The sequence below is a fragment of the Cuculus canorus genome, chromosome 15, assembly GCF_017976375.1.
Source record: "Cuculus canorus isolate bCucCan1 chromosome 15, bCucCan1.pri, whole genome shotgun sequence".
Taxonomy (NCBI): domain Eukaryota; kingdom Metazoa; phylum Chordata; class Aves; order Cuculiformes; family Cuculidae; genus Cuculus; species Cuculus canorus.
In genome coordinates this window covers 13,501,125-13,529,004 of record NC_071415.1, presented here as the reverse complement: position 1 = coordinate 13,529,004, position 27,880 = coordinate 13,501,125, and the positions used below count along the sequence as shown (strand labels likewise).

Sequence of the window (27,880 nt, the reverse complement as noted above, 5' to 3'; positions counted from 1 at the left end):
GTAGCAACTGCGCGGCATGGCGGCGGCCGAGGCGGCCCCGGCGCTGAGCCGGGCGCTGCGCTGCTTGCAGGAGCCCGAGAGCGGGCGAGCGGCGCGGGTGCGGGCGTTGGAGGCGATCCGGGCCGAGGTGCAGGAGCCCGCCGCCGTGCAGGAGATTTTCGGGGCGCAGCTGGTGCGGCCGCTGGCGCGGTGCCTGGCCGGGGACGCGGCGGAGCGGTGCCGGGAGCTCGCCCTTCAGCTCCTGTGCCACGGGCTCAGCCACGGCGAGCGGCCCGGCGAGGCGCTGCCCGTCCTCCTGCCGGTCCTGGCGCAGCGCCTGTGCCCGCCGCAGGCCTTCGAGCCCAGCGAGGAGCTGCGCCTCGGCCTCGTGCGGCTGCTGGGGCTGCTGCTGCAGCGCTGCGGGGCCTCCGTGGCGCCCTTCCTCACTGACGTGATCGGGGTCCTCCAGGCCGCCCTCCTCGACCCCTACCCCGAGGTCAGGCGAGAGAGCTGTAGGTGCGCCGTGGCCTGCGCCCAGGCCGTGCCAGGTGGGGCCTGGGGATGGGGACGGGGTAGGGACAGGTAGGAGGGTGCAAGAATGCGACCAGGAGAGAGGAAGGGAGATGAGCAGTCTCCGTTTTCAGGACATGATGGGGGATGATGTGTTTGAGAGCAGTCCTGCAGAGAAGGACTTGGGGGTGCTGGTCAGTGAGAAGCTTGACATGAGCCAGCAGTGTGCGCTCACAGCCCGGAAGGCCAACCATATCCTGGGCCGCATCAAAAGAAGCGTGGCCAGCAGGGTGACATAAGTGATTCTGCCCCTCTGTTCCTCTCTTGTGAGACCTCATCTAGAATACTGTGTCCAGTTCTTGAATCCTGAACATAAAGAGATGGAGCTTTTAGGATGGGCCCAGAGGAGGGCTATAAAGATGATTGGAGAGCTGGAGCACCTCCCAAACGAGGACAGGCTGAGAGAGTTGGGGTTATTCAGCCTGGAGACGAGAAGGCTCCGAAGAGATCTTACAGGGACCTTCCAGTACCTGAAGGGGCTACAGGAAAGCTGGGGAGGAACTATTCATAAAGGCTTGTGGTGATAGGACAAGGAGGAATGGGTATAAACTGGAGAGGGGCAAATTTAGACTGGACATTAAGAAAAATTTCTTCACCGTGAGAGCGGTGAGACCCTGGCCCAGGTTGCCCAGGGAAGCTGTGGCTGCCCCGTGCCCTGGAGGTGTTCAAGGCCAGGTTGGATGGGCCTTGTGCAGCCTGATCCAGTGGGATGTCCCTGCCCACGGCAGGGGTTGGAACTGGATGGGCTTTAAGATCCCTTCCAACCCAAACTATTCTGTGATGTATCACCCACATGGAGAAAGGCATGTTTGAAGTTTCTGTCTCTCTGCCCTAACAGAGCACTTCCATATGCAGTCAGAATCGCTGATAAAACCCTTAATGCAAACAATTTCGCACCAGCACTACAGAGTCCGTGTTGATGTAATTCAAGCTACCGGAACAGTGATACAGTTTGGAAATGGAAAGTCTGTGGATGATGTTCTGTCTCATCTGGCCCAGAGGTTATTTGATGAGATTCCCAAGGTGTGCTTTTCTTTTTGCTTTTTTTTCCTGGATTTATTTTAAATCTGTTTGGTTTGGGTTTTTTTTTTTTTTGTGTGTGTGTTTTCCTTCCCCCTCCCCTCCATTTTTAGCTTTCATTCATTCAGTTGAAATATTTAAATGTATCGCATACTAGCATCATCAGTTGTAAGCTATCCAAAATCAAGGAGGATGATCTATTCAGCTGCTGTGTTATTCTGCAGGCTGTTGAAGCTTGTAGGCACCTTTTTATTTTAGTGGGTGCCTTCAATTCTGTCTTAAATGTTGTCGTATCTCTGTGGTAGTCTTCCTTTATGATGAAAAGAGAAAATTGTCTTCTGAAGATCAGGTAGAAAAGCATCAAATTCCAGAGAAATAAACATTTTGTACATTCCCAGAGAGATATTAGCCACAAGAATTTAGTCTTCTGAGGTGGGTCAGTATGTTGTCTTTCTCTCAGAGATGTGCTATTGTGCAGCAAATGGTCTAAGAGTAACTAAGCCAAAGTGAGAACACAAGAGGGAGCATGATGCCTTGTGTGTTGCCTAAGAAGTGGTTGCAAGTGAGGAAATTCTGGGTTCTTGTCATTTCTTCTGAGGCAATTGATGGAATTTACCAAGTCTTCTATACTAAAAGCGAATACTACTTTTTTTCCAGTATTTTCCTGATGTTTTTGATATAGTCTTTCTGTATCCATGTAGGTTCGGCACGCTGTGATAACTGTCATTGGAGAATGGTTGTTGCACCTACGAGACAGATATTCCTATTTTCACAAGTTGATCCCTTTGTTACTTGGCGGCTTTACTGATGAAATTCCTGAGAATACGTAAGCAGAACTTTTTTTTTGTCATATGTGGAAATGATTCTGTGTTCTCAGGCGTATTGCTTGGAGGAAATAAACCCACTTTTTTCATTTTTTTTCTTAAATCCAGAATTATAGCGTTATCCTCAGTAACTTTTTTTATATTGTCTTTTTATGCTACGTGTAAGTTCGTATGAGAGAGATAAAGACAGAGAGAGACAGAGACAGAATTGTCCCTTGGAAAAGATGACCTCTGTCCACTGAGTGCAAAAGAAACATAAGCTCTCAACTTAATGTGCCTAAGTTAAATGGCAGGAATATTTCCCATCCTCCCATTTGAATCTAAGAAGTCAGAATTTCTGGAAGTCTCATTTTAGAATGTTTTTACTTTGGGGTCATAATGGTATAAGACTGTAATTTTATGCCTAGGAAACTGGCCTGCACTTATTGGGAAATGATAGGCTTGCAGTGGGAGAAAGAGAATGAAGATGATCTGAAGGATAAGATGGATTTTAGTGTTCCTCCATCTCATTATCCCAAAGGAGGTAAGTGTTGCACTGAAAGTGTTTTTTACTTCCTGAATAGTCTCTGAGAGCTGCAGTGCAGTAATAACAGCAGAGCAAGGTGTGTAATATTCATTACACAATATAATATTAGTTAATGTAAGGAGGTAGGATGTATATATAAATATATAGCATATATGTACATTAAATTATTTATATTATTTATATTAATTTTAAGACATTTGTTCAGTAACTACATTTATTTATTCCATTAATCCCAAAATGCATTTTGGAGAAAGAATACATGGAAATGCCTGTGCTGAAAAAGAGGTAAAGCAGTGAACAGAAACAATTTCCTTTATTATACACAAAAAAACCCCAAGATATGCGGCAGAGATTACTTTGTGGTACCATGTGATTTATAGGTAGCTTTAAAACAGTGTGTTTGCAGTAGCTTGAAGCTTGTTTCCTGTGTCAGGTTCATAAAGTTAATGTTTGAAAATATGCACATAGGTGTTGGCAATAGAGAGGATTTAAATGGGTCATTTATTGATTCCTATATTCATGTTTAACAGAACAAAAGCTCTTTCGGTGTGAAAAAACAGGTTCATGCTTGACTTGTGCCTACCTGACAATCACATCACAGAGTACCTAGCAGCAAAATCCTTCCGATGACAGTGGGTTCCGGAGTCCTTTCTTCTTTGAAGTTACACTTTTTTTTTCCCCTTTAAAGTTGTTTTACTCAGTAATGCTTGAATGAAAGGGGAAACACTTCATAATGCTGACTGGTTTGACTGAGATGTTTAGGTTTGAAGACAGTCAAGTTGATCTGTTATCCTTTCCATTTTTTTCTTTCTTATTTTATGTGTAATACTACCTCAGGGATTTGTAAATGGTAAAGAATGCTTTTACTTCCACTAGTGATGGCAGAAACTTATTTCTTTTTTTGGCAAACAGAGAATTCTTTAACATACGTAAACTGATGAAGTTCAGTCACTTATTTTGTAATGACTGGGATATAATGAAGTTCATAAAAGGTTTCTTGTGCTGGTCCTTGCAATGGTTGTTTTCATTTCTGTTGCTAATACTGTTACCTTGTTTAGTTTTCTCCTGGTCTGTGTTGGGTTTTGTGTGTGTATATTGGGGCTTTGTTGTGGTGGGGTTTTTTTGTTGTTGTTTTGGGGTTTCTTTGAAAGAGAGGTCTATCAAGTACTTCGTAATTAAATGATATGTACTCTCTGAAATAATCTTCTTGGCATAATAAATATGCTTTACAAATTTGGGAAACATTCCAGCCCAGCATTTAATTGACTTTTCATGCATCTTGCTTGGTTGAATGATGCAGTTAAGGCCTGAATGTGACGTAGGTACACAGACATATGTGTGTGTGTGTTTACGTAACTAAAGAACGTTTTAAAGGAATGACCTGATAATTTTTTCATTTGAGTCCAGAGTGATTGCTGACTAAGATATAATTTCCTACCTCTTATCTTTACTACCAAATTGTATGTTTTATTAATAGTCAGACTTTATGTGTCAAAAGAGAAGAAAAATGAGAAGAAAGGGCAATTGGCTACTTAGTCTTACAGATACAAAACTTTATCAAAGGCACTAGTGTATCTTAGTCTCATGTAATGATTTGTGGTATCTTACCACAGACTGTGTATATGGATTAGTTGTCATGTGAGTCCTTCCCCCATGTTTCCCCTCCACACACATTTGTATTTTTCTATAATATGATAATGCTGTATTTTAACAATTTATTGCCAGTTCTTCTGACTTACTTAACGTCCTGGATTATCTTTTTACAACTGTGAGTTTATAGTACATTTTACTTAATTATCTCTGCCAGTCTCTCAGGCTAATGAAGCTGACATATGAGCTCCTCATGCTTTGATCTCAGGATGACAGATCTTGCAGGTCCGAGGAAGAGTAGAGTTAGACCTCATACCTGCTGTCATCCAACCAACTGAATAACTTTCCATTGAGCAACAGCAGTCGTTGCCTTAGGGTATAGGTGAAGAGAGTTTATAGCAGGGAAGTCTTTGACAGGAGAAGCTGCAGGGATAAATGCCTGCATTTGGACATCTGAAATGAAGGAACTGCTGATAAAGATGGTCCAAATTCTTTAAACAAAATTGTGCCTCAGGCCAAGTAGGATGCCACGCTATATTTGCTGTCTCAAGTCGATTTCTTTATTTGACCTTTAGCTATTCATTGTCAATTTTCATAATCCAAACTATTATCCTCTCTTGCCAAAAGAAGCCACATTCATGTCCTGATGGTTGTAAAATAGCTGTGACTTTTAGAATAATACCAGTTTTTTTGGCTTCACCTGTTATACAGCACTGCACCTGTACAAGTCACAGTACTCTTTCTGCTTTTAATTTGCTAGATACGCTTTTAACCTTTTCCTTTAGAGGGCTCAATTGGCATGCCTGGTTTACTGCAGTTCATGTCTCCTACGCTGTTTGTGACTTCTACCTTTCTTTTCCCCTACAAATTACATTTAACTGGGTGATACTGTGATGTTTGCATGCAGAAGACTTGCTTCTGTTTTATCCCTATGTGTTTCAATTTATTTTTTTTTAGCCTTTAAACTTTTCTAAGGATTAATGTGCATTTGCTTTTCCTTAGATATTTCTTTGTTTTGTTTTTGTTTATATTTTTTTTCTTTCAGTGGCTCGACCAGGACTAGGTTGTCGGGAACTTGTGTCCAGAAACCTCTCCAAAATTCTTCCAGGTCTCTGTCATGATATAACAGACTGGGTTGAAAGCACAAGAATAAAAGCATCTCAGCTTCTGTATACGTTATTGCTACATGCAGAGGATCACATAACGCAGCACATGGAGCTGCTGCTTAGGACTTTGTACCAAGCATGCTTGGATGAAGAAAGTAATGTGGTTAAAAATGTAAGTTTAATCTGTTAAAGTATCTGTTGTACACTGAATTAAGACCCTATCCTTTATATTCCTGAGTCTGTCTTCTGAGGCTTGACCTTACCTCAGGTCACTGGAAGTTGCCCATGACTGAAGGATCAGGCTCAGATTTTTATGGATGTTAAAAACATGTGAATGTTATACTTACTTACTTAATTACTATGTTAAAATACATGTATTATTGTATTACTGGTATGAATACCAATAGTAAGGTTAATTAAATACTGTTCAGTTAATACGCCAACCCCATGAAGCATTGATAATGATCTCCTTAAAAATCATACGCAGTGGATTAAAGTATAAAAGCCTTGGGGCAACAAATTCCATCTTAAAAAATGTGCAGGTCACGCCCTTTCAAGTTAATTTCACTTATCTCCCTCTGCTGCATAATCCAACCTTAATTCCAACCAAACATTGAGGTATGTTTATTCCATGTGATACATATATTCAGTGTTTGAATACTTGACTTTGTACTCATAAAATACCTTTTTCCCCTGATGTTTTTTCTGTGAGATAATTAGTACTGTTTTTTCTAACGGTTTATGCTCTCAACACTTTGATCAACAATAAATCGATAAAACAGATGTAGTTGAAGACATATTAGATGAATTTAGGATAGACAGGTGATATACAGGTTTTTACAATTCTAAGATAAAATTTTCTGTTCATGTTTCTACACAAAAGCAACTATGTGTACCCAAAAAAATCTGAAAAAGTAATTTGTAACTTAATCTAAATCTACAAATTTTATTTGTATTGGGAAATTCTATTGCTTTGGGAAACTGGAAGAATGTGTTCTACTTGCTGGACACAAATAGTCCAACCAATGTGAGAGAAGTTTGTTTCCTAAACAAGGCTTTGCTGTAGGTTCCTTCTATGAGTTGAGCTAAATAAACCATGAAATCCATTTCTGAAATGATCCTTTTCCTCCTTTTTTTCTTCCCTGCAATTTCTTGTTGTATTTAGCCTTTCTTTTCCCCAGTTCTTACTCTGTTATCACCTTACAGTGAGATTGGGCTTGTAAACTAAGCCAGTTACAGACTGTTCAACAGTAGAAAGAAGTAAACCTGGAATACTGTCAAAAGTCATCTTGTTGTTTCTAAAAGGGGTCTACAGGCCTTAGGAAAGAAGTAAGAAGAGATATGCCACTGTGGGCATGCAGCTTTCAAGTTCCTTAGAACTTGTATAAAATTTATAAGAAAACTTAATTAGAAGAAAAAACCCACATGGCCCTTCTGTCCTGGTCAAATTCCCTATCTAGTGCTTATTGCTATAAATATAAATTCAAAAGTATGTGTTCACACAGCATGTAGATTTCTCTTTCCTTTTTTTGACCTCTTTCTTAGAACTGCATCACTAATCACAGGTGCTTCCAAGAGATTTATTTCCATTTAGAGGATAGTTTCTGTACTTAATTTTACTCCTCCTTGTGCCAAAATGTAAGATTCAGCAACTTTTGTTTATAAATACTTTTTATCTCCTTAGTGATGCTGCACCGCAGGATATTGTGACTATCTCTTATCATTTGTCACAGTAGAACCCATTTCAGAGCAGCCACCAACTTGGAAAACATGCACATCTTTTTCCAGCCTAATAATACAAAATGAGATGTATAAAAGACAAGATGGTCTCTTATCCTTTTTTCTGTTTATTCTTTTCTTATTTTTCTTTTCTTCAATATTCGAATGAGTAGATAGAGTGATCCACACATTTCAGTTCCTGTTTTTGAACAATGTAAACGTATTGTCCTTTTCCAGTTTTCAGAGTGCTAAGGGTACTTTTCTTTCTCTATGGTAAATGAAGAGGACAAGGTTCACATCTGCATAGAGTAGACTACTGTAACTGTTTTGAGTCTTCACCCCTCTGGAAAGAAACAGCTATATTTAGTGCAAATTTAAACTGTAGAATTCATAGCTACATACTCCCACTGAGCTTTAAACAAACTTGGAAGATTCAAGTATTAATTAGGTACAATTAAAAATCCATGGCTAAATCATTAGGCTGAAAACTATATACAAAGAGGAATATGCTTTTGTAATTGAGCAAATGAGCCAACTGTTAAATAAAGGGGTTAGGAAAAGAATGTTCCTGTTGCACAGGTAATGGCGCAGCAGTTGTCTGTATATTTATCAATTCCCCTGATGGTAAATACTGGGCATCAGTCAGGGAGTAAGTTCTGGTGAGACAATATTTCATGTGGAATGCAATATACTAATAAGTGTGCAAGGCAGAGATGGGGTCAAAGAGTGTGACTGTCACTGGGAATACACAATAATTTAAACTTTTTCATTTGAAGTAAGAGTTTGAAAGCGATGGGCGGTTCCCCCATGGTAGTGCTTCTACCCTAAACCAGATCTCTATTGTCAGTGTCAAAATATAGTACAATAACAAAGAAATTCCTCTTCCAGGGTTTTATTGGTGTTGCTTTTAATAGACGGGTGGTGGGTTCATTGAGAGCCTTCCTCAGAACAGCATTTGGAGGGTAAAATGCTAAAACACTAAATCTGCAACATCTGGTTATTCTAAACTAGAGACTTTTTTACACTGGAAGTTGTACACTTCGTTTCTGTACATTACTTTCTCATGGAAGTTTATCAGATGCTGAGAAGAGTGCTTGCATGCCTTATTATGTGCTTACTGAACACATGTCAAGAAAATTTATTCACGCATATAATCATTACTAAGCGGGTGGAAAAGGCCCAAAAGGCAACTGCTGATGCATTTAGAATAACAGCTGGAATCATAAAAAGAAAAAGCCCATGATATGTTGAATGGTCTTTATGTTTTCAGGAAAATCCTCAAGTTTTCCCGTTCTTTTTTCAGTGCATGAAAGCAGCAGAATTAATTGGAACGTTTGTCAGCCCTAAGGTGTCACTGAGATTAATCACATCAGCCTTTGGGAAGGCACCTAAGCCATCTTGTATCATGGTTCTAACTGCAGTGATTCGAGGTAGTCCAAAAGAAATCTTACAGCCTCATTTGACCGATCTTGGCAACACACTGTCACAGGTTTGTCAACGATCTGAAGAGGTAAGGATAACTGGACAACACACAACTAAAGTTTTAGACTGGTGGTTCTCCAACTTATTTTTTCCCTGTACTCTTCCTAAATGCTCTCATTCCTATCCCTCCTTTGTACACCTACCTTGCCCTATCTCAGGATATAGTTGTGGACATGTGTCTTGAGACAAAACGGGAGCTTCCTGTCCTCCCTGACCTGTGTTGTGATTTCCTGGTTGGATCTGCTATTCCAAAAACCTTGCTAGCCATCCATCCTCTCAGCAGACATGGGTTCCAGTTTGAGAAGTGCTGCAATAGATAGTGAGAGGGAAGTGAAAAGGCATGACAGAGAGAGAAGAAGCTGATTAGTACGTACTGTACTAGTAGAGGACTACCTTGGTTATCCAGAGGCAGAATTTAACCTGTTTTGAAACACCTTGTGCTCACAATCCAAACAAGATCATATTTCAATCCTTTTAAGTAAAAATAACTGAAAACTCTTCACAGTTGATTGTAACTGGTGTGTCAGGTTTCCCAATAAACTTTCCCTCTTCATGTAATCTTATTTTTATTTTGTATTGTTACTGTTTTCTGTTTTAAAGGTACCAGTACACTTAGGTGTGCATTTAGGAGCATGTTTTGTAAACTGTTGGGCGTGGTTGCTTTTATTTAAGTGACAATCTAGGAGAATGACCTTTATAAATAGGAATTTGCTTCCAAGTGTATCCATAACTAATAGCTGAGCCAAAGAACATTTTTATTTTACCACGTGAAGGATATTAGTCAATTGCTATAGCAGGAGGTGAGTGGTTCTCTTCAATGTGGAATGGAGATTGTTAACTTCCAGTATTATTATTTTCTTTCCTTCAGTTTCTTGGATACAGAAACAAATCTGTTAGAGGTGTGGGAGAAGAATCCCTACAGTTTCCCCTACAAAAGAAATCCCATCTTTCAGTCCACCAAGAGTCTGTTAGGCCTCTGCTTTTAAGATGACCGAAAAAGGCCCAGTGCTGTGCCTTCAGAAAACTGACTTCATGTCAGATGCAGGCTTCCCTTTAAAACAGTTACTCGTGTGTAGACTGAACCTGGCGTAATTGTCTTTTTGAGCCAATGTCAGATATACGTTTGAAGTTCTTCCTTCATTAGTTTTTCTCCCTAATGGAATATGTACCAGTGATGCAGGAATTAACCTTAATCTCCATGAGGCCTGTGCTGATTAGAAACTCATATAACTGGAAGCACTGTAACCTGATTGTTGAAATAATAATTCCCTGAAGTATATCTGCAAAATTGCAATGAGGTCTTAAGCTTACCACTTCCATTTGGCATTAGATACAGTAGACACATTCATCTGCAGCTGAAGCATTTGTTAGAATTTTTCTAGCTTTTGGTCTTGGAAAACAATCTTTCTCTATTTTACATGGCGAGTGCTGCATAGACACTGGTTAGCTAAGGACTGACCGTGTCCGTGAGATTAATAACACTTACAGCTAACCTATTCCTAGACTTGATTTATTTTTTGGAAGTTAATTTGTAACAATGGCCCCTTCTGTTCGTTGAATGTAATCTGAAGGCCAAGGAATATCTGATGCATTTCATCATAGAAGTTATTGCAAGCTAATTGACAACAATATTGGCTTCAACTGGTATCAGCTGGATCAAGATAACATGCAATGTATTGCATCAAATGGGATTAATTGGTTGAGAGAAAGCCAGATGCTCAGGTTTACTTGATTTATGTATTTAACCATTGTTTTTCTATTCAAAATAGTCAAACGTAGAATAAAATCTGAAAGAATCGTAAAAAATATGCTATTAATTAACAAATTACACTTCAGAAAGAGAAAGTGCTATCAGTAAGCCTTCTGAAATGCTGATGTTTTTGTTCACAGTGGAGCCATTGTGTGATTAAGAGCAGAGTCATTTGTTTTGTTAATGGGACAAGGTAATTACAAACAAGTGGTGTGGGAGGAAGATTACATCGTATTCTATAGAAAGTAGAGTATAGATAATTAAAAAAACTAACATGAAATTAGCAACGTGTTACCCATTTAGGAGATTATGCAGTGCTCAGATTTTATTGCTGTCTTTTCCTGTATCTGTCCGTCAAAGAAAATGTTGTATTTTCTAACAAAACGTAATAAATGTATGCTTTCATTACAAAATAGGTCTTTTATATGGAGCAGTTGCTTTGTTGTGTACGAGCATTGATTGAAGTATGCCAGGAGGACTGCAAAGAAATTAGCTTGCAGCTAATGAAGGTTTTGGTGACAATAATGGCGGTAGCAGGTTCTCAGCACCTGAAAGAAAAGGTAAACTATGAGCTGGTTTAATGTTTCATTGTGCTTCTGATTTTTACTATTGATGAGACACTTTGTCTAAACGGAGGCATAACTGTGTGTCTTGCTATTAGGTATAAACCACAGAAATTCTTGGCTAAGAGCTCATCCACAAAGACTAGTAGAGTTTGAAATTATTTGGTGTTTCAAATTTATATAGAAACGTAGTAGTTAAACATTTAGATATAACTTTAAATTAATCAGACTTACTCTGTTAGATTGAAAGAAGCGCGAGGGAATACTTGGATACTGTGTTTAGTCATAAAACTGTTCTGCAAAGATCTGGCCGTATGGCACTGTTCTGGTTGTTAGTTAATGTTTAGAAGTCACTATGAAGCTTGAAAGATCTATGAACGTTATAAAAATTTGACAGTCAAAATATTGATGTTTCTGCTTTGCCTGATAAAACAGTGCATAGCTGTTCGGTATTTCCAGACAACAGTTTGAAGGTCTCAGTTTAATGTTGACTCCTGCAAATCCATGGGACTGTAAGTCTAGCAGCAAGAGACACTATGGCCCTATAGGTTATTTCTTTTGTGGAGTGGGAAGATGGGGTAGTGCTAGCATTAGAGCGGGATTAAAGCTGAGGTTAAAGTCTAAGACAGTAGTAGTGCAAGAAGAGCTGAATGTACTGTTGCATCCTGCAAACACATTGAGACTAGAATGTACACTGATATTTCTAAGGCAAGTACTAGCTCCTACATAAGTGTGATCTGCAGAAATCTGGTTAATATCTGAGTTCAGCTGACATGACAGGAAAGGGTACTACTCGGGTGAGAAACTTGGGAGTTGGCCTTATTGCTACACTGCAAGCTCACAGTTGGGTGAGGGCTGCCATTGGCTTAGAAGAGCACCTTACTTGGGTGGTATTAATCACTGGGCTGTGGTTAAGGTAAAGTTTTGGGACAGGAGGTGTTCAAGAGTTTGTACTTGTGGCTGGATTCTACAAAGTCTTGGGCATGCTGTTAGTGTGGGTTGAACAGTTGATGTTTACTTTTTAGGTGGATGTAAGTCACTGGATGTTGATGTTAGTTTATATGCAGGAGCACACAAGTGGCCAGGAAAAAACTCAAATTTATTTTCTGACTACTAAAGAACTATTCACTGATACATCAAGAGCACTACTAACCTTAAAATGTGACAGTTTCATAATCAATTTTTTTATCTTTAGGCAAAAATCAGACTGACTTTACAGTAGTTGACCTTTTCACCTCTCCATGAGAACCAAAAGCTTAGAAGTTGCAGGAATGCTTTAAAATCCAGAACATCTGTAGATACTCTGATAATAGATGAGCTTCTTTGGCTAATCATTATCTCACCCCCTTATTTCTCTCTTCCTCTTTCTTTCCCCAAGCTAAATATCATATAAATCATCAAGCCGTCCTTACGTAGCACAATTGTGACCTATTCAGGTTGTCTTCTATCAAACGTGTGCCTGAAATAGCGATGGCTATTCTGCTTCCTTTCCTTTTGCTCCCAGGCATGGTATTCCAAAAGCCTGCATAGCATCAGTATTTATGGCCCCATAGCTGTCAGACTACCTCTAAGGAAGCATGCACTTAAAAACCTATTCTGAAGGAAGTAAAATAGAACAAAGCTTGAAACACCTATTGAAAAGACTTTGCAAGTCAAAGAGGTATGGCATGAAGATCTGTCTCATGGAAAGACAGTATGAGAGTGGGATTTTTGGAGATTTGGGGTTTGTTTTTTTTGCACAAACAGACTGTCCAAGTAAGCCTTGGACAGATGGATCTGATCTATTTTGCAGTATCTTATCTGTTTAGCCCTAACAGTAGTGTATAAAGTCAGTAATGCCTATTTAAAACTTCACAAATTTATACTCCTACAAAGAAAACAGTGTCATGGATATAAATCCTGATTTTCATATACAGGGGAGTTAATCTCTCAATATTACTTAAAGTTCAAGATGTTCCTACAGTTAAAGATGATTTTTAAAGTTGACAGTACTTTGGAAGAGAATCCTTTTTCTCATTAGCCATTCTTTTAGCTAGGAGATTGACAAATCTGAAATATTGCAATTATGTAATCTTCTTTCCAGATTTTCTAAGACAAATATGACTTGATTTAAACAAAAAATAAATCACCAATTACTGACTATTCTAAAACCTCAAAGTGAGCTGTACAACTTGCAGAAGGCGAGTCATCCCTGTTCAATAGCTTAAGACCATATAAAACAAACATGTTGCATCTAGCATCCCAGCTATAAATTTGTCGTTTGGAATAGTTTGTATTCAGGATCAAAAGATTTTGAGTATAAATATAAGTTATTCAAAACTTTGCATTTTAGAATTTCAATTCAGGCTTTACTATAAGGGGACAGAAGATCACAGAGATATCAGAGAGCACAAGTGACTTGAGCTGATTGTGAGTGTTGCTACTCCTCCTACTTGCTTGATTTTTGGCCCCTTTGCTTTGCGTTTATCAGCGTGTCTCGTTGCCAGGGGCAAAGGAGAAAGATGAAGACCACCAACAGAGCACTTCAGTATCGTGATGAGGAGCATGGTTTACAGCCCCAAGTAGGCTGTAGCCATATCAGTTGTTAGAGCCTGTTAAGCCTGTATTGAGCTTGTCAGTGGTTTAGCTGGTGACTTAAAGCTAAGATTTTGGTTCGTTATCAGTAGCCTGTGCTATCTTGGCTCTTCTTTCAGCACAGGTTGGTTATTAGCGTGTACATAATGTATCATTAAACTAGTTAGGAAAGAAAATCACCTTGGCTATTTTTGGGGGGGGTTGGTGGACTTTTCTTTTTAGCTGTGAGACTCTTCTTAATGAGAAGATATGCATCAGTCTATTGGCATATTTAATTTATTCTCTTTTTAATAATTGCACTCTTGTAACTACATGAAGAATTTATTTTAAAGTCACCTGTGAACAGTGTATTATTTTGTATCTCTCTTGTTCCATGGGAAAAAACCATCTTGCAGATTCTGTTTGGATTAATAATGGAGAACAGTTTCCATCTTGACACATTGTGGCCTGTAAAATGTTCCAAACAATTTACAGATAAATTAATGTTTTACATACAAGTTATTCTGAATTTGTTTTGGCTGGCTGGCAGAATGCTTCCAGAAAGGAGAAATCTATTGTGTTTGAGGCAGGCAAACCTGCTTAAAAGTAACCTTTGTCCTTAGCAAATCCTCATTTATTTTTTTTACTCTCCTCCAAATCTCATTTATTTTCTCCACATCTGGTGCCTCCATAATAACATTTTTGTCTGGCGAGTGATTAGTCTGTAAGATTCTAAAGGTCCTAGACATGTTTCAGCTAACTTGTATGGTTGAGTTCAGTTTAAAAATATTAAAAATATGACTACAGTTTGTAGCTGTACTGAACCACTTGAAGTCAAAAGATGTCACTTATAGCGCTGCACTACATCTTTCCCTGCTAGAACTGGCTACGCTGATGATGTTATTTCTCTGTAGGGTTTCTAATGGTGTCTTGCTCCTCATTCTTGATTCACTGTACGCCAAAGTCATTAAGGCTATAGATGCTGCTTTCTGCATGCTTTTATTCTCTTCCTTAGAGAGGTTTTATAAGTCTGGTAGGAGTCTTCAGGAATTATAAAACCAAATTTTCCTTTGCTTTGAAATAATCTGCTACAGGTGATTAAAAAAAAAGTCTATATGCTGCTTTGCGAAGCATGATCATGCCTGGAATCCATTGAATAGGTCTTTTATCTATGTTTTATTTGCCTGTCTCATCGAAAAGTCTAAATGTAAATATGAAGAAGATATTTCAAAGGTAACAGTGAATTTGGGTACTTCTCCTAAGCAACAGAATTGGAGAACTTAAAAATGAACCCTCTCGGCAGCTATAAAGAGAGACCGTCTTGCATAATTAAAATTGGTCAAAAAAAAAATCCAAACAAGGGGAAGAGGGGAAATACCATATCTTCGCTGAGCTGCAACACCAATAGCTTTTGGAAGCTGCCATAGCCTGCTAAATGGGATTGTGGGAAATTGTGGTTAGGTTTTGGATAGGTTTTCATATGGATTTTTTGTTATGTTGCTGTGTTCCTTAAGATTTCATTTTGAAATCAGGGCAATTGTTTCACTTTAAATCAAAGTTAATGAATGTAGTGTAGGCAGATATTAAATATTCAGTCTTGATTGTCCAAGTAGAAACGATAGAAATCTTGTGTCCCTTCTGTTCTTGTAGTATAATTATGAGGTTTTTTAAGTTTTTGGGGTTTTTTTAATATTGTTTCAGTTAAGAAAGTACCCTGTCTCTGTGTTAACAGGTAGAGGAAACAATGTCTTCGTTAGCAGGAGTGCAGCAATTGGATGGTTTTCTTTATCTCTATAAGCAGCATATAATTCAGCTCATGGAATGGGTTTCAGTATCACATGATTGTTGGACCTGCTATTCTCCAGAAATATTACAGTTAGAGGTCATCGCAACTCATTCAGGTAAAACTTATTTAGTAGTTCTAAAAAAAAAATAAGGTGATAATCTCCGTAGCCTCAGACACAGTGTGTTTTTTAATGACTAGTGTAATATTTAGAAACTTCACGAGAATATGATAAGCAAAACCGAAAATGTTGAAGCAGCTCAAATTCTGAAAGACTTCTTGGCTGCAAGGAACATACTAAAACCACTTTTGTGAAAGTATGCTTACAGGTAAATGAAATGGGTAAGGAGAATGGGAAGACAAACTGAAGTAGCTTATGTGTCCATAAATTTATCTGGTTTTTCCATCTATTCACTAGTTTTATAAAAGATAATATCTTTCTGTTTGAACATTTCCTCGCTCATGTTCTTGAACACATTACATTATATAGGTTAGTGACACTTTGGCATACGTTTCACCTAACTTCACATCTGCACAGTGAACATTCCTCTGATGGAACTCTCCAGATTGCATCTGCAGGCAAGGAGCGCAATGACAGGCGGTTCTTTTCACCTAGGCACCCATTTTAAGATGATTAAAATGGAAAGTTCTAGGTGTTTTCCTCTCGTGTTAGTTAAAAAGGGAGTGTAGGCAGTTACTTCAGCTACAGGTGGCATATTGTTATTGCTGCTGCAGATAATTAAATGTGGACAGGTATGTCTTAAGAGACTGTATCATCTGCATATAATCCTTGAACCTCTAATAATCCTCAACAAACCAATGTAAAGCACGCGCTTACTGGTTTGTGCAGCAAGCAGCATAAATACTTTTTGTTCTTTCCACAGATTCAAAATAAAAAGTTTTTTCAGTGCAGGATCTGAGAGGCCAACTTTTCTGTATATTTGCATTTCCATTTCCATGGCCGAGGGACTTCTAGACAGTTGTCTCTGTTTTCCTTAATGCTAAATAAATCATCAAATGTCTGGGCAAACATTTTGGCTTGCCTCCAGTATTGGTAATATGCTATTGTCTGTGTTTTCTGTCTGACACAGCAGCTCCTAGAGCTATTTTTTTTTCTTTCTTTTCATTCCCACATATAATATTGGTTTTAATCAATATAATCGGATTTACTCATTACAATTTTCTCTGTTTTTTACTGTTTTTTGGGAATATATGCTTAAGCTGAAATTAGCAATGTAGTTTATTTAAATTGTTTTTCATTTGTTGCATTTGCTGTTATCAGTTGGGTAGAATAGTATTATCTTTTAAATGTCTCAGAACTCACATGAATGTATTTTGAATAAATGCTGTGAAAATAAAGGCCTACTTGTTGGCATGGAAAATTAGCAAACTGCAGTTCAACACCCTGTATTATTTCAGTCTAGACAGCAAAGATTTGGGGGGTGTTGGGGTGGTGTTGTTTTTAATCTAATGTTTTAAACATTAGATTTCCAGCTATTTTAAATGCTAGTGGACTTGTTATGGATGCGGTCTGTCCGTTCTCTGTGTGAGGAATGTTCTTGTCATCAGACACGCCAAAGTGTTGTATCTCCTTCTGGGAGGTTTTTCTGAGTGACTGGGATTGACTGGAATGTGCATTGCAAGGAAGCCAAGCTGAAGAAGTGCCCTGAGGAAAGTAGTTTAGTGTAGACCTAGAGCAGAAGGAGCATTCTACAGCAAGAAGCTTTAGAATAAAGCGTGTTTACGGCCTGTATATGTCTGTGCTACATAATGCAATGAGGGGTAACATTTTTTAGCTGTAAGAGGGGAGGTTTAGGTTAGATATTGGGAAGAAATTCTTTAATGTCAGGGTGGTGAGGCACTGACACAGGCTGCCCAGAGAAGTCGTGGATGCCTGGAGGTGTTGAAGGCCAGGTTGGATGAGGCTTTGAGCAACCTGATCTAGTGGAAGATGTCTGTGCCCATAGTGGGGGGTTGGAATTGGATGGGCTTTAAGGTTTCTTTGAACCCAAACCATTCTATGATTCTATGAAGTGAGGTGTGGGGTAAACAGATCTTCAGGGAGCACCGTGTTGCCGTGGCTAAGGCTGCAAGCACCTGAGCCCGTGGAGAGTTAGCTTGGGTATTCGTACACTGCCTAATACGATGCAATAGGGATGCATCAACAGCTGCTCTGCAGGACTGGAAAGTTAAGTACTATTTTAATACCAGGCATATTACAAATTTTAATGCGCTTACATATTGAACAGCTAAATAAAACTTATTGCAGAGTACTAACAAGTTCTATGTGTTTATTTTCTAGGTCCTGTCATAGGTGAAGCTTTAAATAACTTTATTCTCATTCTGAAGACGTGCCTTCAGCCAAACAAAGATCCCCAGATGCGTTTAAAACTTTTTACAATTTTATCACAGTTGCTCCAGCAAGCGAGTGAAACAGTCAACTCTCGGGGGTAAGCAGAGCTCTAATTTCACACAGTTATTTGAACACTACAGTGGCATTCAGAAGTAATGACCATGGTAGTTATTTAACCCCTATAATTGTGTCCATGATAGCATATCTGGGAGAATAAAGACTTTCCCACCATCTTACACAGCTTATTTTTCTTGCAGTATTTTTTAACAATGCTTAGAAGGCCAGAGTGCAATAATTTAACAAAAAAATATTGAAGTTTGGACTTCCTCCACTGCAGTCTTCCTGCCTCTGCCACTGTGGAGAATTAAAATGGCTGTCATACACGTCTGGATAGTTTTCAAAAAATAAAGAGCTGTAGTTGAAAATAATATATGTTTTAAAGCTAAAATGGAGATTTTTAAGAAAGAAAGGGGGGAGAGGGGAGGAAGGGGTGTTCTTTTCCTCCCAGCCAGCTCCTAAATCCTTAAACTGTAGACATTGCCTGTAGTCATTGTAAGGAAACAATAAAACACCCAAAAACGGGCATGTAAAAATGCCCATGATATAGCACAGTGTTTAAAATGTTTGATAAGGAATTATTATTAGTCTCAGTGACTGATGATGGAAGTCTCCTGTTGTTTCCACTATTTATGCATTGCAAGTGCAATCTAACTATAATTTATGGTGCTTATAAAACCCTTCCATTTATAACAATGCCAGCAGTGGGTCTTTTGTCATTATTAATTTAGGCCAACTCGTAGTGCAAACATTTCTGCAAGGTTGTCCTGAATGCATAAACCGTGTCTGCTCTGCTTTTTCCTGTGCCTGCTGCATTTAGTTTGGAAAAATATTCTGATATGTGTTTTTTTCCATTTGAAAATGGAAAGAGGGAGAACTTAATTGCATCAGCAACAGCAAAATATAGAGCTTCGTGGTAATGAGGGATAGTGTAGTGAAGTAGTAATGAGTTCTGGTTACACAATCGCAGTCGCTGCTGGCAGTAATTGGTTTAGCTCCTTAAAAACATTCTAACCGTTTAAATAGGAAGGCTTTCACTTATCATGCTAAACACAGTGGTACGGTCATCTAATTTTTCTTGCATCTGACATGACTGAGTCAGATAATTGCCAGATATTGCTTTACTGATGCCACTTCAAGGCATTAGCACAAATATTCTCACAAATAGCATAGCATTATGGTTAACATAATGGTGATGGAATTTGTGTTTTGGTGGATTGGTCTTTCTTCGCAGTTTAACAAAAGGCTTTATCAAAAACAGAAGCAGCTACTGGTCAGATAGCAGAGATAGTTTGGGGAGGTTAAGCTTAGGAGTTAAAAGGAAATTTGGAATGATGGTGTTCATTAGTTATATTTTTTTCTGGCAACTTTTTGAATAGAAAATTATTAATTTTTAAAAATGTTTAAAATAATAAATCTAAAGGGTTTTGACAAAGCTAAAGGTGTCTAGTGGGACATTAGATTTCTTGTTATTACTGAATCTTAAGTGCCATCTGCTGGATGGGAAGCAAGAATGGATCTCTGACTTTTAGACACTGCATGCTCCCTTGGCCAAGGGGCTAAGCTGCAGCCAGGGATATCTATTTTCATCAGGCTGAAAATAAAAATTTTCAGGTTTGTGTATGTGCAACAGATAATTAAGGTTTGGCAGGCTAGCTAGTCGTAATTTAGTCAAATTACACCTGAATGACAAGGTCTAACTGCAGTGAGTAAAGGGTAGTTACAGGGAAGAAGTAGATATAATTATATTATAATATATAATTATATTATATCATGAAAAAAATGATATTGTACTATGTAAGATTTTAATGCTGAAGTATCATTGCTGGATGATTTTGTTTTGTTGTTGTGGGGATTTTTTTTTAAGAACTTAGTGATAAGTGTTTGTTGTTAACATTTACCCATTATGTTCCTCCTGTGGCTTGGCACAACTCTGCACAAGCCGCTTATTCATCCTGGAAAGGCAGGATTTCTTTTTTTTAAAGTCAGCAGCAACTTCTTCCCTTTCTGCCAAGCACCAGGGATGTGCTCTTTGCACTCAGGTGGCTGCGGTCCAGGTCTGCAGGAAGTTTGAACAGAGTGGGACACGAGTCAAGGTAGATTTAGCCTGTTATTTGTCAAGCTCTTTTGCACACTGCCAGCTGCTTTTCCAAGGCACAGGGAATAACCAGAGCTTTAGTTATGTAGTCACGGGCCAGGCACACGTCTTTTTAATGCAGAAAATTCTTTTTTAACTTGTATGTAGGATCTATATCTTTTAATTTATAATTGTTTGAGCTGGAATTAAATGAATGTGAGGGATTGCTGACTTTTGCAACAACTTTTAGTATTATAACAACCCATTTACTAGAGGAAGGGGAAGAAACATCAGCAGGAATATCATGTATTTGTGTGTTTGTCATGAAAAAATCCTAGTATTGGGAGTGGCATTATCAGAAAGTCCTACAGACCTCTCATCCTTGAGGGAGACTAGTTTCTGAGCCAAAGGAAGGCTGAAGTGTTCTGTGCAGACTCCCTGCAGTATCAGTAGTTCAGGTCTCATCAATAGCATTCATACTTTTCACATTATAAATACTTCTCACTGGACAGTCTCAAAGGGCCTTACAAATATTAATGAATCCTAACGGCATTCATATGAGGTGTTATCTCCACTTCACAGATGGAGAAAATGAGACACAGAGAAGGTAAGTAGTTTACCAAGATAACACAGTGAGTCATGGGCATCGCCTGAAGTGGGAGAAAGTCTGGCCTCCCCCTTCCATGCATGTTAGGTATTTGTTTAAATATTATCTAGAAAAATTAAGTTATGAAAACCTTATCACATGCATTATAATCACATTTGGCTTCTAAGATTTTTCTTATTTCTTTTCAGAGTATTTTTTTTTCTTTTCTGCCTATGTTTCTATGACAGAAAATTGTCTTTTACATCCTGTCAGTCTCTTTATCACTTTCTCATGAACCTTTATTTTGCTTTCTTATTTTTGGCTTCAGGCTGTTCCCTGGCTACCTTGAGACTGTGATAAAAGACATCCTAGCTCCTAATCTGCAGTGGCATGCTGGAAGAACAGCAGCTGCCATCCGCACTACAGCCGTATCATGCCTTTGGGCTCTTATTCACAGTGAAATGCTTTCACCAGAAGAGGTAAATTGTCTCTTTCTCATTAATTGTACTTTGAAATTTTAGGCAGGAAGACAAATTAAATGCAGGGGAGGAGGGGGGAGGAAGACTAAATCGTTACTGTAGGTAATATTTTTAGATTTCCTAAGTATCAATAATTTAAATCATCAGTAGTGGATGGATGATAATACCCTGATAAGAGACCTGAGGCCAACTATATGGTGAGCTGTAGAACTGACCATCGTCAAATTTTGTAGATCTTTTTTTCTAGCAGAACATGAGTTTTGTAACACAAAACACTAACTGCTCTTAGCACAACCGGGGTACTTGGCATTATTGGATGCCTAGCTAGCGCCTGTGCAGCAGCGCTGGAGCTAGCCAGGACATGCCTTTGTGTAATGTGGCAAAGACAAGTTGTCTGGTTGCCTTGGAGCCTGCAGGTCCACTCAGGAAAATAAAATCTAAAAGATTCCTGGAAGGGGAGGACTTGAGGTGGATCTTGAAGGGTATTTGTAGAAACTGAAATGGAGAACTAACTAGGAATGCAGTGAAAGAAATGTTACCCACTGTAGTGATTAATTCAGTTTGAGGGAGGAGGTTGAAGTTTTTTTGCTACCAAAAAGCATATGGAAATGATGCACTGGAAATCTGTTACATACAAGGGCATTTTTAAAAAATAAATGGAATTAAATGTTATAAAATGTTCCCAGTCTTTATAACAGACCTTAACTGAACTTAAAACATGTAATATATTGTTCACCTATACAAAAACATATCAGAGACTAGTGTTCAAGTTAAACATTTTTTCTGAATCGGTGCCTTAATGCCTTTTTTACACTAACATATACAAAATGCACATATTAAAGCAAAACCTACTAAAACACAGCATTAGAACAGTCTTTAATTAAAAGCTTCCTTTTAGAATAAGAGCACCATCTACTGGCAAACACATAATCCTCATCTCCAAATTATTTCAAGTTTTGCCGACAGTTTTTTTTAAATAAAAAGGCAAGCAAGTTTAAAGCTTTTAGAAGTTACTTAAAACTCATCTGCATAAATACAAAGGATTCATGAAGAGGATGATCAACTGATGGATTTTCATTTCTCAAGCTTGCTTAGAGGCAAAAATAGAGCCATGCAATTCCAAGATTTTCAGGTTAACTTTTATAGTGAACTTTTTAAATAAAGCAAGTCAGTATCGGTCCGACCTAAGGGTAGCTGATGTAACCAATAAGCACGTTGGTTTAGAGAAACTGAAAAGTTCTTTCTTCTATGCTTTTCCTGTTAATTATAGATTGTAAAAGTCAAAGATGGGCTAATGCCCCAAATTATTGCCGCCATGGATGAAGACTCGAAAATTGCTCGACTGATGGCTTGTCGTATTGTCGGTGTTTTTTTAAAAGTCTGCGGGAGGCAGTTTGATGAAGATAAATTTACCAACATTTACACAGGCAAGTGTAAAAGTTTGGTTGGTTTATTTGTTTGTTTAAATCAATATCTCCGTGGTGAAGAATTACAGTTCCTTTTTTACTTGAAGTATCGTAGTTAGCTTAGCTTTTAAGGATGAAAATCATTGTACTGGAGCAGTGGGCAGATCCACTGTATGGTTTTAGGATTCACTGTGCAGGTTGTCCACCTCACCTGCAGATTCACTGCAGCTGGTAACAGTGGAAGCACTGATGCAGGCTAGGGAATGACAAAAACTGCTGTCGCTATGGCATCTGGCTTTAATCCCACCTAAAGAGCAAGCAAAAAGGCTTTAAACAGTTTGAGGCAGATTTTATGTAGGCTCAGTTTCTCAGCCATTCTAATGCCATACACACATTCTAATGCTATTTCTGTGTTCTCTTATCTGGTATTTTAGCTATTTGGGTAGTGCTCCCATAGAGTAATTTTATAGATACTAAAGAAATGGAAAAAGTAAAGTGCTGCACAAAATCATACCATTAGCAATGTTTTTGCAGATGAGAGGCAATTTAATGTCTTAATCCTGTAGAGACTAGGACATGGTCTTAAAGTGATAAATGAGGATGCTTGAAGTGTGTAAAGTACACACATTTTAGAAAATCAAGGTGTTGAGCGCTTGAGTAGGTGGGTGTTGGGTGTGACTCCAACAGCACTTGCTTCTTGCAAGGCCTTTCTGCTTTCTAACTGCAGTATTTCATTTCCCTGAGGTGGTGTATTAGTTTATACAATTGGTGTATTGTGTAATGTTGCTAATGTCCTCTGGAAATGCTCTCACTCCCGGCTGAGAACTGAGTATTCCAAATGTTATTATGCATTAGACCACTAGATGGAACTTTACTCAATATTACGGTCTTCACAAGGCTTGCTAGTATTTCATCTTCGCTGCTTCCTAGTTTAGACTATATGAAATAATGTTCTAACTATAGTGAAAGCAGAACAGTAATACATTATATAAATGGTAGTCACATTGTTCTCTTTGCTGTGTTTGAGTGCCAAGAGCAAACCATTTCATTGTACCATAAATAGACCTGAGTAGGCATTAGGTTGGAAGAAGAAAAGGAAGAAGAAAACCCGAAGCTACAGTGCTGTAATGTCAGTGATTGTCTGTTATGCTTCTTAGGATGATGTTTAAATGCTAAACAATGAATCAGAAGTATAATCTATGCTGTGTAACAGGGTTTATGTTCTCAGAGGTATAAACAAATAAATCAGGCTTTCTCAAACGCCGCATCTTAATGACTGATATGTTTTCTTACATGGCACAGTAGAAATCTAGCAACAAACATTTTTATGTTGAGAAATACATGATCAGACAATTGTCAAAGTATATCTTTGCATCCTGCATATTCAAATAGCCTGCAATGCAGTTACTCACGGAAACAGTAATATTTGATAAGAAATACTGTGCTTTATAGAGCATAAAAACACTCCTCTCTGCCTCTGTAAAGCATTAATGGACATCCATAGTATCTTGTTAGAAAGAATGCTAGAGAATGTTCAACTAATCTAAGTAATTTTGTACATTTCTTTTAATGTTTTTGACAACGTAATCCAATAACGGTGCACTGTGTGCTTTTAGGAGCAATGTCCTAGGTCTGTCTTTTGAACATAGCAAATAGAAATGTGTCGTAAATGCAACAATCATTTTAGTGATGACAGAATACATTATTTTTTTCAAATGCAAAATACCACTTCACTGCTCCCAGTGCTGTTTGGTTATGTCTGTGTTCATTTTCAGAAGTTCTAAAGCGTCTGGATGATGCTTCATCTGATGTACGACTGGCAGCTGCTCACACCTTAACTAATTGGTTTAAGTGCTTCAAGGACAGTGATATGAAATCTGCAATGGAGAGTCATATTGAGTTTCTGTACCAAGAACTGCTGATACATCTTGATGACCCAGATCAAAACACGCAAAATGCACTTCTAGGTAAGACTTTTAGTCATGTTATTTTCAACAATGCTTTTAAAACCATGTTTTCGAGTGTTATATGAAAGTAGGGCAGACAATTAGAGGCTACTCCTAACAGGCTGGAAGCTTTCCTTTGGGTTTCAGTGAGTATGAGCTTAGCCGTTTTGCCTGTATGCAGATTGTAATGTTTTATCTAGCACTCACCTGAGTGGAACATCAGCATATCTGCTTTATCAGAAGACTTCATAGATGTTAAATGGGGACTGGAGCACAAACACTTAACCACAGCAGGATGTGGCCATATCCTAGCTTGCCTGATGGCTTCTCTGGAATTCATTAGTGTGTCTGTGATCAAGTACATAAACATCAAAATACAGACCTTGGCAAATGAGGGAGGAATCGGGTTGTCGTGACCACGCAACTTGTAGAAGAACAACGTCCAGGTACTTTGAGGGAACTTGGGTAGAGAAACCCCGAGTGGCTAATGGTTTATAAAACACATTCTTGTTTTACAGAAGTTTTAAAAGAAGGAAGCGTCCTATACCCAGAACTGCTCGTGAAAGAAATTGAAGGAGTTGTACATAAACATCGAACACCAGCCTATTGTAATCAACTACTACATCACATTCAGTCAGCCAGAGAATCAGCTTTATGAATGAATGCTGATGTTCTTCTTAGTAAACCATGTGTGAAATCTGTATGATCTGGATTACTTTCACGTTTTCATTTTCTTAGGAAAGGCTGAACAATAAATAGGATTTGGTTTTTTCTTCTTTGTAAGTTCATTTAAAAGTCAAAGTGGCACATTTTATGTTCTTTGTTGTTTCAACACTTCTTTGTATTTGCTAGCAATAAAACAATGTTTTAATTCACTTTGCACTGGAACTTTTTCAGATTGAAGGTTTAAAGGAGAAGAACGTTTTTCAGGAATTTGACTCTGTTTATAATTAAGATAGATAATTTATTTAACAACGTAATAGCCTAATCTCAAAGTTATTAATGGAATTCAGCGAGGACTCAGTCTTTCAAGGAGCATTTCAAACTCTGGATAATACTCAGACTTTTCTGAGTCAGGTCTTTGAGGATCAGTATTATCAGAAAAAAAAAAACCAAACTTCTCTTGCATAATGCAGCAAATTTTTTATAATGTTTTAGGTACTGATCTTTACTATGCTGGTATAACAGGGATGTGTTCTGAGTAGGTATCACTAGAGGAATAGTCTTTATTGTCCCTGTATTACATTTCACAACTGAGAATAAAGCTAAACTTTTTTAAATTAATATTTACACACGGGAGGAAATGTACTGTTTTGTCATTTAGATTAACAGTATTTATTTTTGTATTAAATATATCACATCTGCAGTTTTTATGTTTATATAATTGTGCCTTGGAAAGCAAGCAATATTTGCTTGTGTATTACTTTGAAATGGAATTCTGCTGTATTAGGTTGAGGCTTGATATATTTTTTTAGAAGACCTTTGTAGTGTGCGTGGTTTAGAATTGTCTCGTATTCTCAGCTGTGTAATAAAGTAAGTGAGCCTCTAGATTCTTGTCTTATGTGATTGTGGGGTAGTGTGCTATTTATTGCACCCACAAATCATGGGAAATGGGGATCCTGATTATGTTTTTTTGATTATCTGTATTACACACAAGAAGTGCACTGTGGCTTCTGACTCCCAATTGCTTTGGCTTTGTGCCCAATCTGAAAACCAGCTCCCTGGGGTTTGATAATACTCCTTATGCCGTAGAAAGTCTGGATGTTTATGCTTCTGAGCTAACTTTACCTTTTCAGAACTGTGACATAATTGTTAACCAAAGCATGATCTGTTTACAGCGATATCTACCTATGTTCTCAAAGAAACATTTGGAAGATCTTTTATTGGATACACAAGACCAGTCTTACTCGTAGCTTAAAAGCAAAGTCATGCAAACTGATGGCCACTTCCCCACAAAATACTGGGTTGCTTTGAAAATTCTAGCAAAAAGGAACAATGCTACTAATGATACAGGATAATTGAGTAGTTTCTTGTGGATTCAAATGCTGTTTTGCATTCCTGTAGAACAGGATATTTATTTTGGATCACAAGTACTGTCTCCAAAGTTGACTTTTCATTTCATGAAAAGCCAAAATAGAACCATTCCTAGATTGAGCAGCATTTTAATTGACTAAAAACTATTAATTGTTTAACTTGCTGTAACTGGAGGGTCAGCTGAAATTCTGAGAAGGTTCAATGTGAATTAAATAAAGATCCCTAGAAGACATTAAATGGAATGAAGAGGTTGTGGAGTCTCCAGTCTTGGAGATTAAAAAGCTGGCTTAACACAGTCCTGGGAAACCTGTTCTACCTGACTTTGCTTGGGCGGGGATTTGGATGACATGTTCTCTAGAGGCCTTTTCTAGCCTCAACCATTCCATGAATCTGTAAAATTGCTTTCTTAGTCTAATCAATGATAAAAAGCCAATTTAACTATATTGGAAATAGACTACATAAGTGTCCTAGCAGAGTCCTTAGAGTTTTCATTCACTACTGTTCTCAAAAAAATAGTGTTTCAAAGCACTACAAAGCAGCAGGTTCTTCTAATGCAACCTAAAGCTGCAACAAGAACCCAGTTCTTATTGTAAAGTTCCCCTGAAATTCCACCAAATCCTACTTAACAACATTACTAGAGAGAAAATATTTTCAGCTTCCTCTGTTGGCAAAATTTTGATGCTTTACTACTGACTGCAGCATGACGATAGCTGCAGTACAGATGTTATGCAGGTGCTTCTAATTACTCTTGTGACCTAAAGAAAAGATCTTTGAAAACCCATCTTCAAATGTGGGATTAAAGAAGAGCACCTTCTTAGCTGAGGTGAAACCTTGTCAAAGATTTTCAAGATGTTCTAAAGCTGGTACATAAAAACTAAGAGCTGAAGTATTTGTGAAGCTTGATACCTTCGGTAGGCTGGGCAAGTTTTTTTCTGCATATGTCGAGCATTTTGTTATCTTTCAGAACAAGCCACCGTGGAATGCCTTCCAAAGAAAAATCTCCGCATCGTCCAACAAACCAGCTTTTTTCTTCAGAGCCAGGAGAGCTTTGTGAATTGAATAAACTAATAGTCCCTCCAGAGACATGTTAAACAGCAACCTGATCCTAGTTTATGTGTGTGTGTGACAAACTGGATGTTCTCCTCTATGTTCTTTTATTAGAAAGTGTTCCAGGCATAGGTCTTCAACAATGTGCTGACACTGCTTATAATGTGACATATATAACCCAAATGTCTCAAATCTGTCTATTATTGAATCTCCTGTGGATGGCATATGAACTTGGATTTTAAAGTAATTTTCTGTGAGACTTGGCTTTCTCAGCTTCAACCTTTTACTGCATCCGTAGAACAAAATTTAAACATATGACTACTTTTTTCTGTTTTGCTGGATCATTTATTATAGGTACTAGATTTTATTTATTACATATTAATATATTATTGTATAATTCTTATTTGTGTTCACTGTGTAATTTTATTAG

At 38.2% G+C, this 27,880-nt stretch overlaps 1 protein-coding gene across 1 annotated transcript; it reads left to right on the top strand.

Moving 5' to 3' along the window:
• On the top strand, positions 1-27,793 carry DNAAF5 (dynein axonemal assembly factor 5). Its single transcript, XM_009568544.2, has 13 exons — positions 1-527; positions 1,388-1,572; positions 2,271-2,395; positions 2,801-2,916; positions 5,555-5,787; positions 8,638-8,844; positions 10,983-11,126; positions 15,415-15,583; positions 17,768-17,915; positions 20,867-21,017; positions 22,288-22,444; positions 24,199-24,390; positions 24,888-27,793. Exons 1-13 carry the CDS (start codon positions 17-19, stop codon positions 25,025-25,027), a joined length of 2,478 nt encoding a protein of 825 aa, XP_009566839.2. The 5' UTR covers positions 1-16; the 3' UTR covers positions 25,028-27,793.
• Positions 27,794-27,880: the final 87 nt, after the last annotated feature.

Bases quoted from the DNA above. Each gene is read 5' to 3' on its own strand.
- DNAAF5 (XM_009568544.2), top strand. From the start codon at position 17: ATGGCGGCGGCCGAGGCGGCCCCGGCGCTGAGCCGGGCGCTGCGCTGC. The intron at 8,845-10,982 runs GTAAGGATAACT...ATTACAAAATAG, and splicing joins TTTGTCAACGATCTGAAGAG to GTCTTTTATATGGAGCAGTT. The intron at 21,018-22,287 runs GTAAATTGTCTC...TGTTAATTATAG, and splicing joins AAATGCTTTCACCAGAAGAG to ATTGTAAAAGTCAAAGATGG.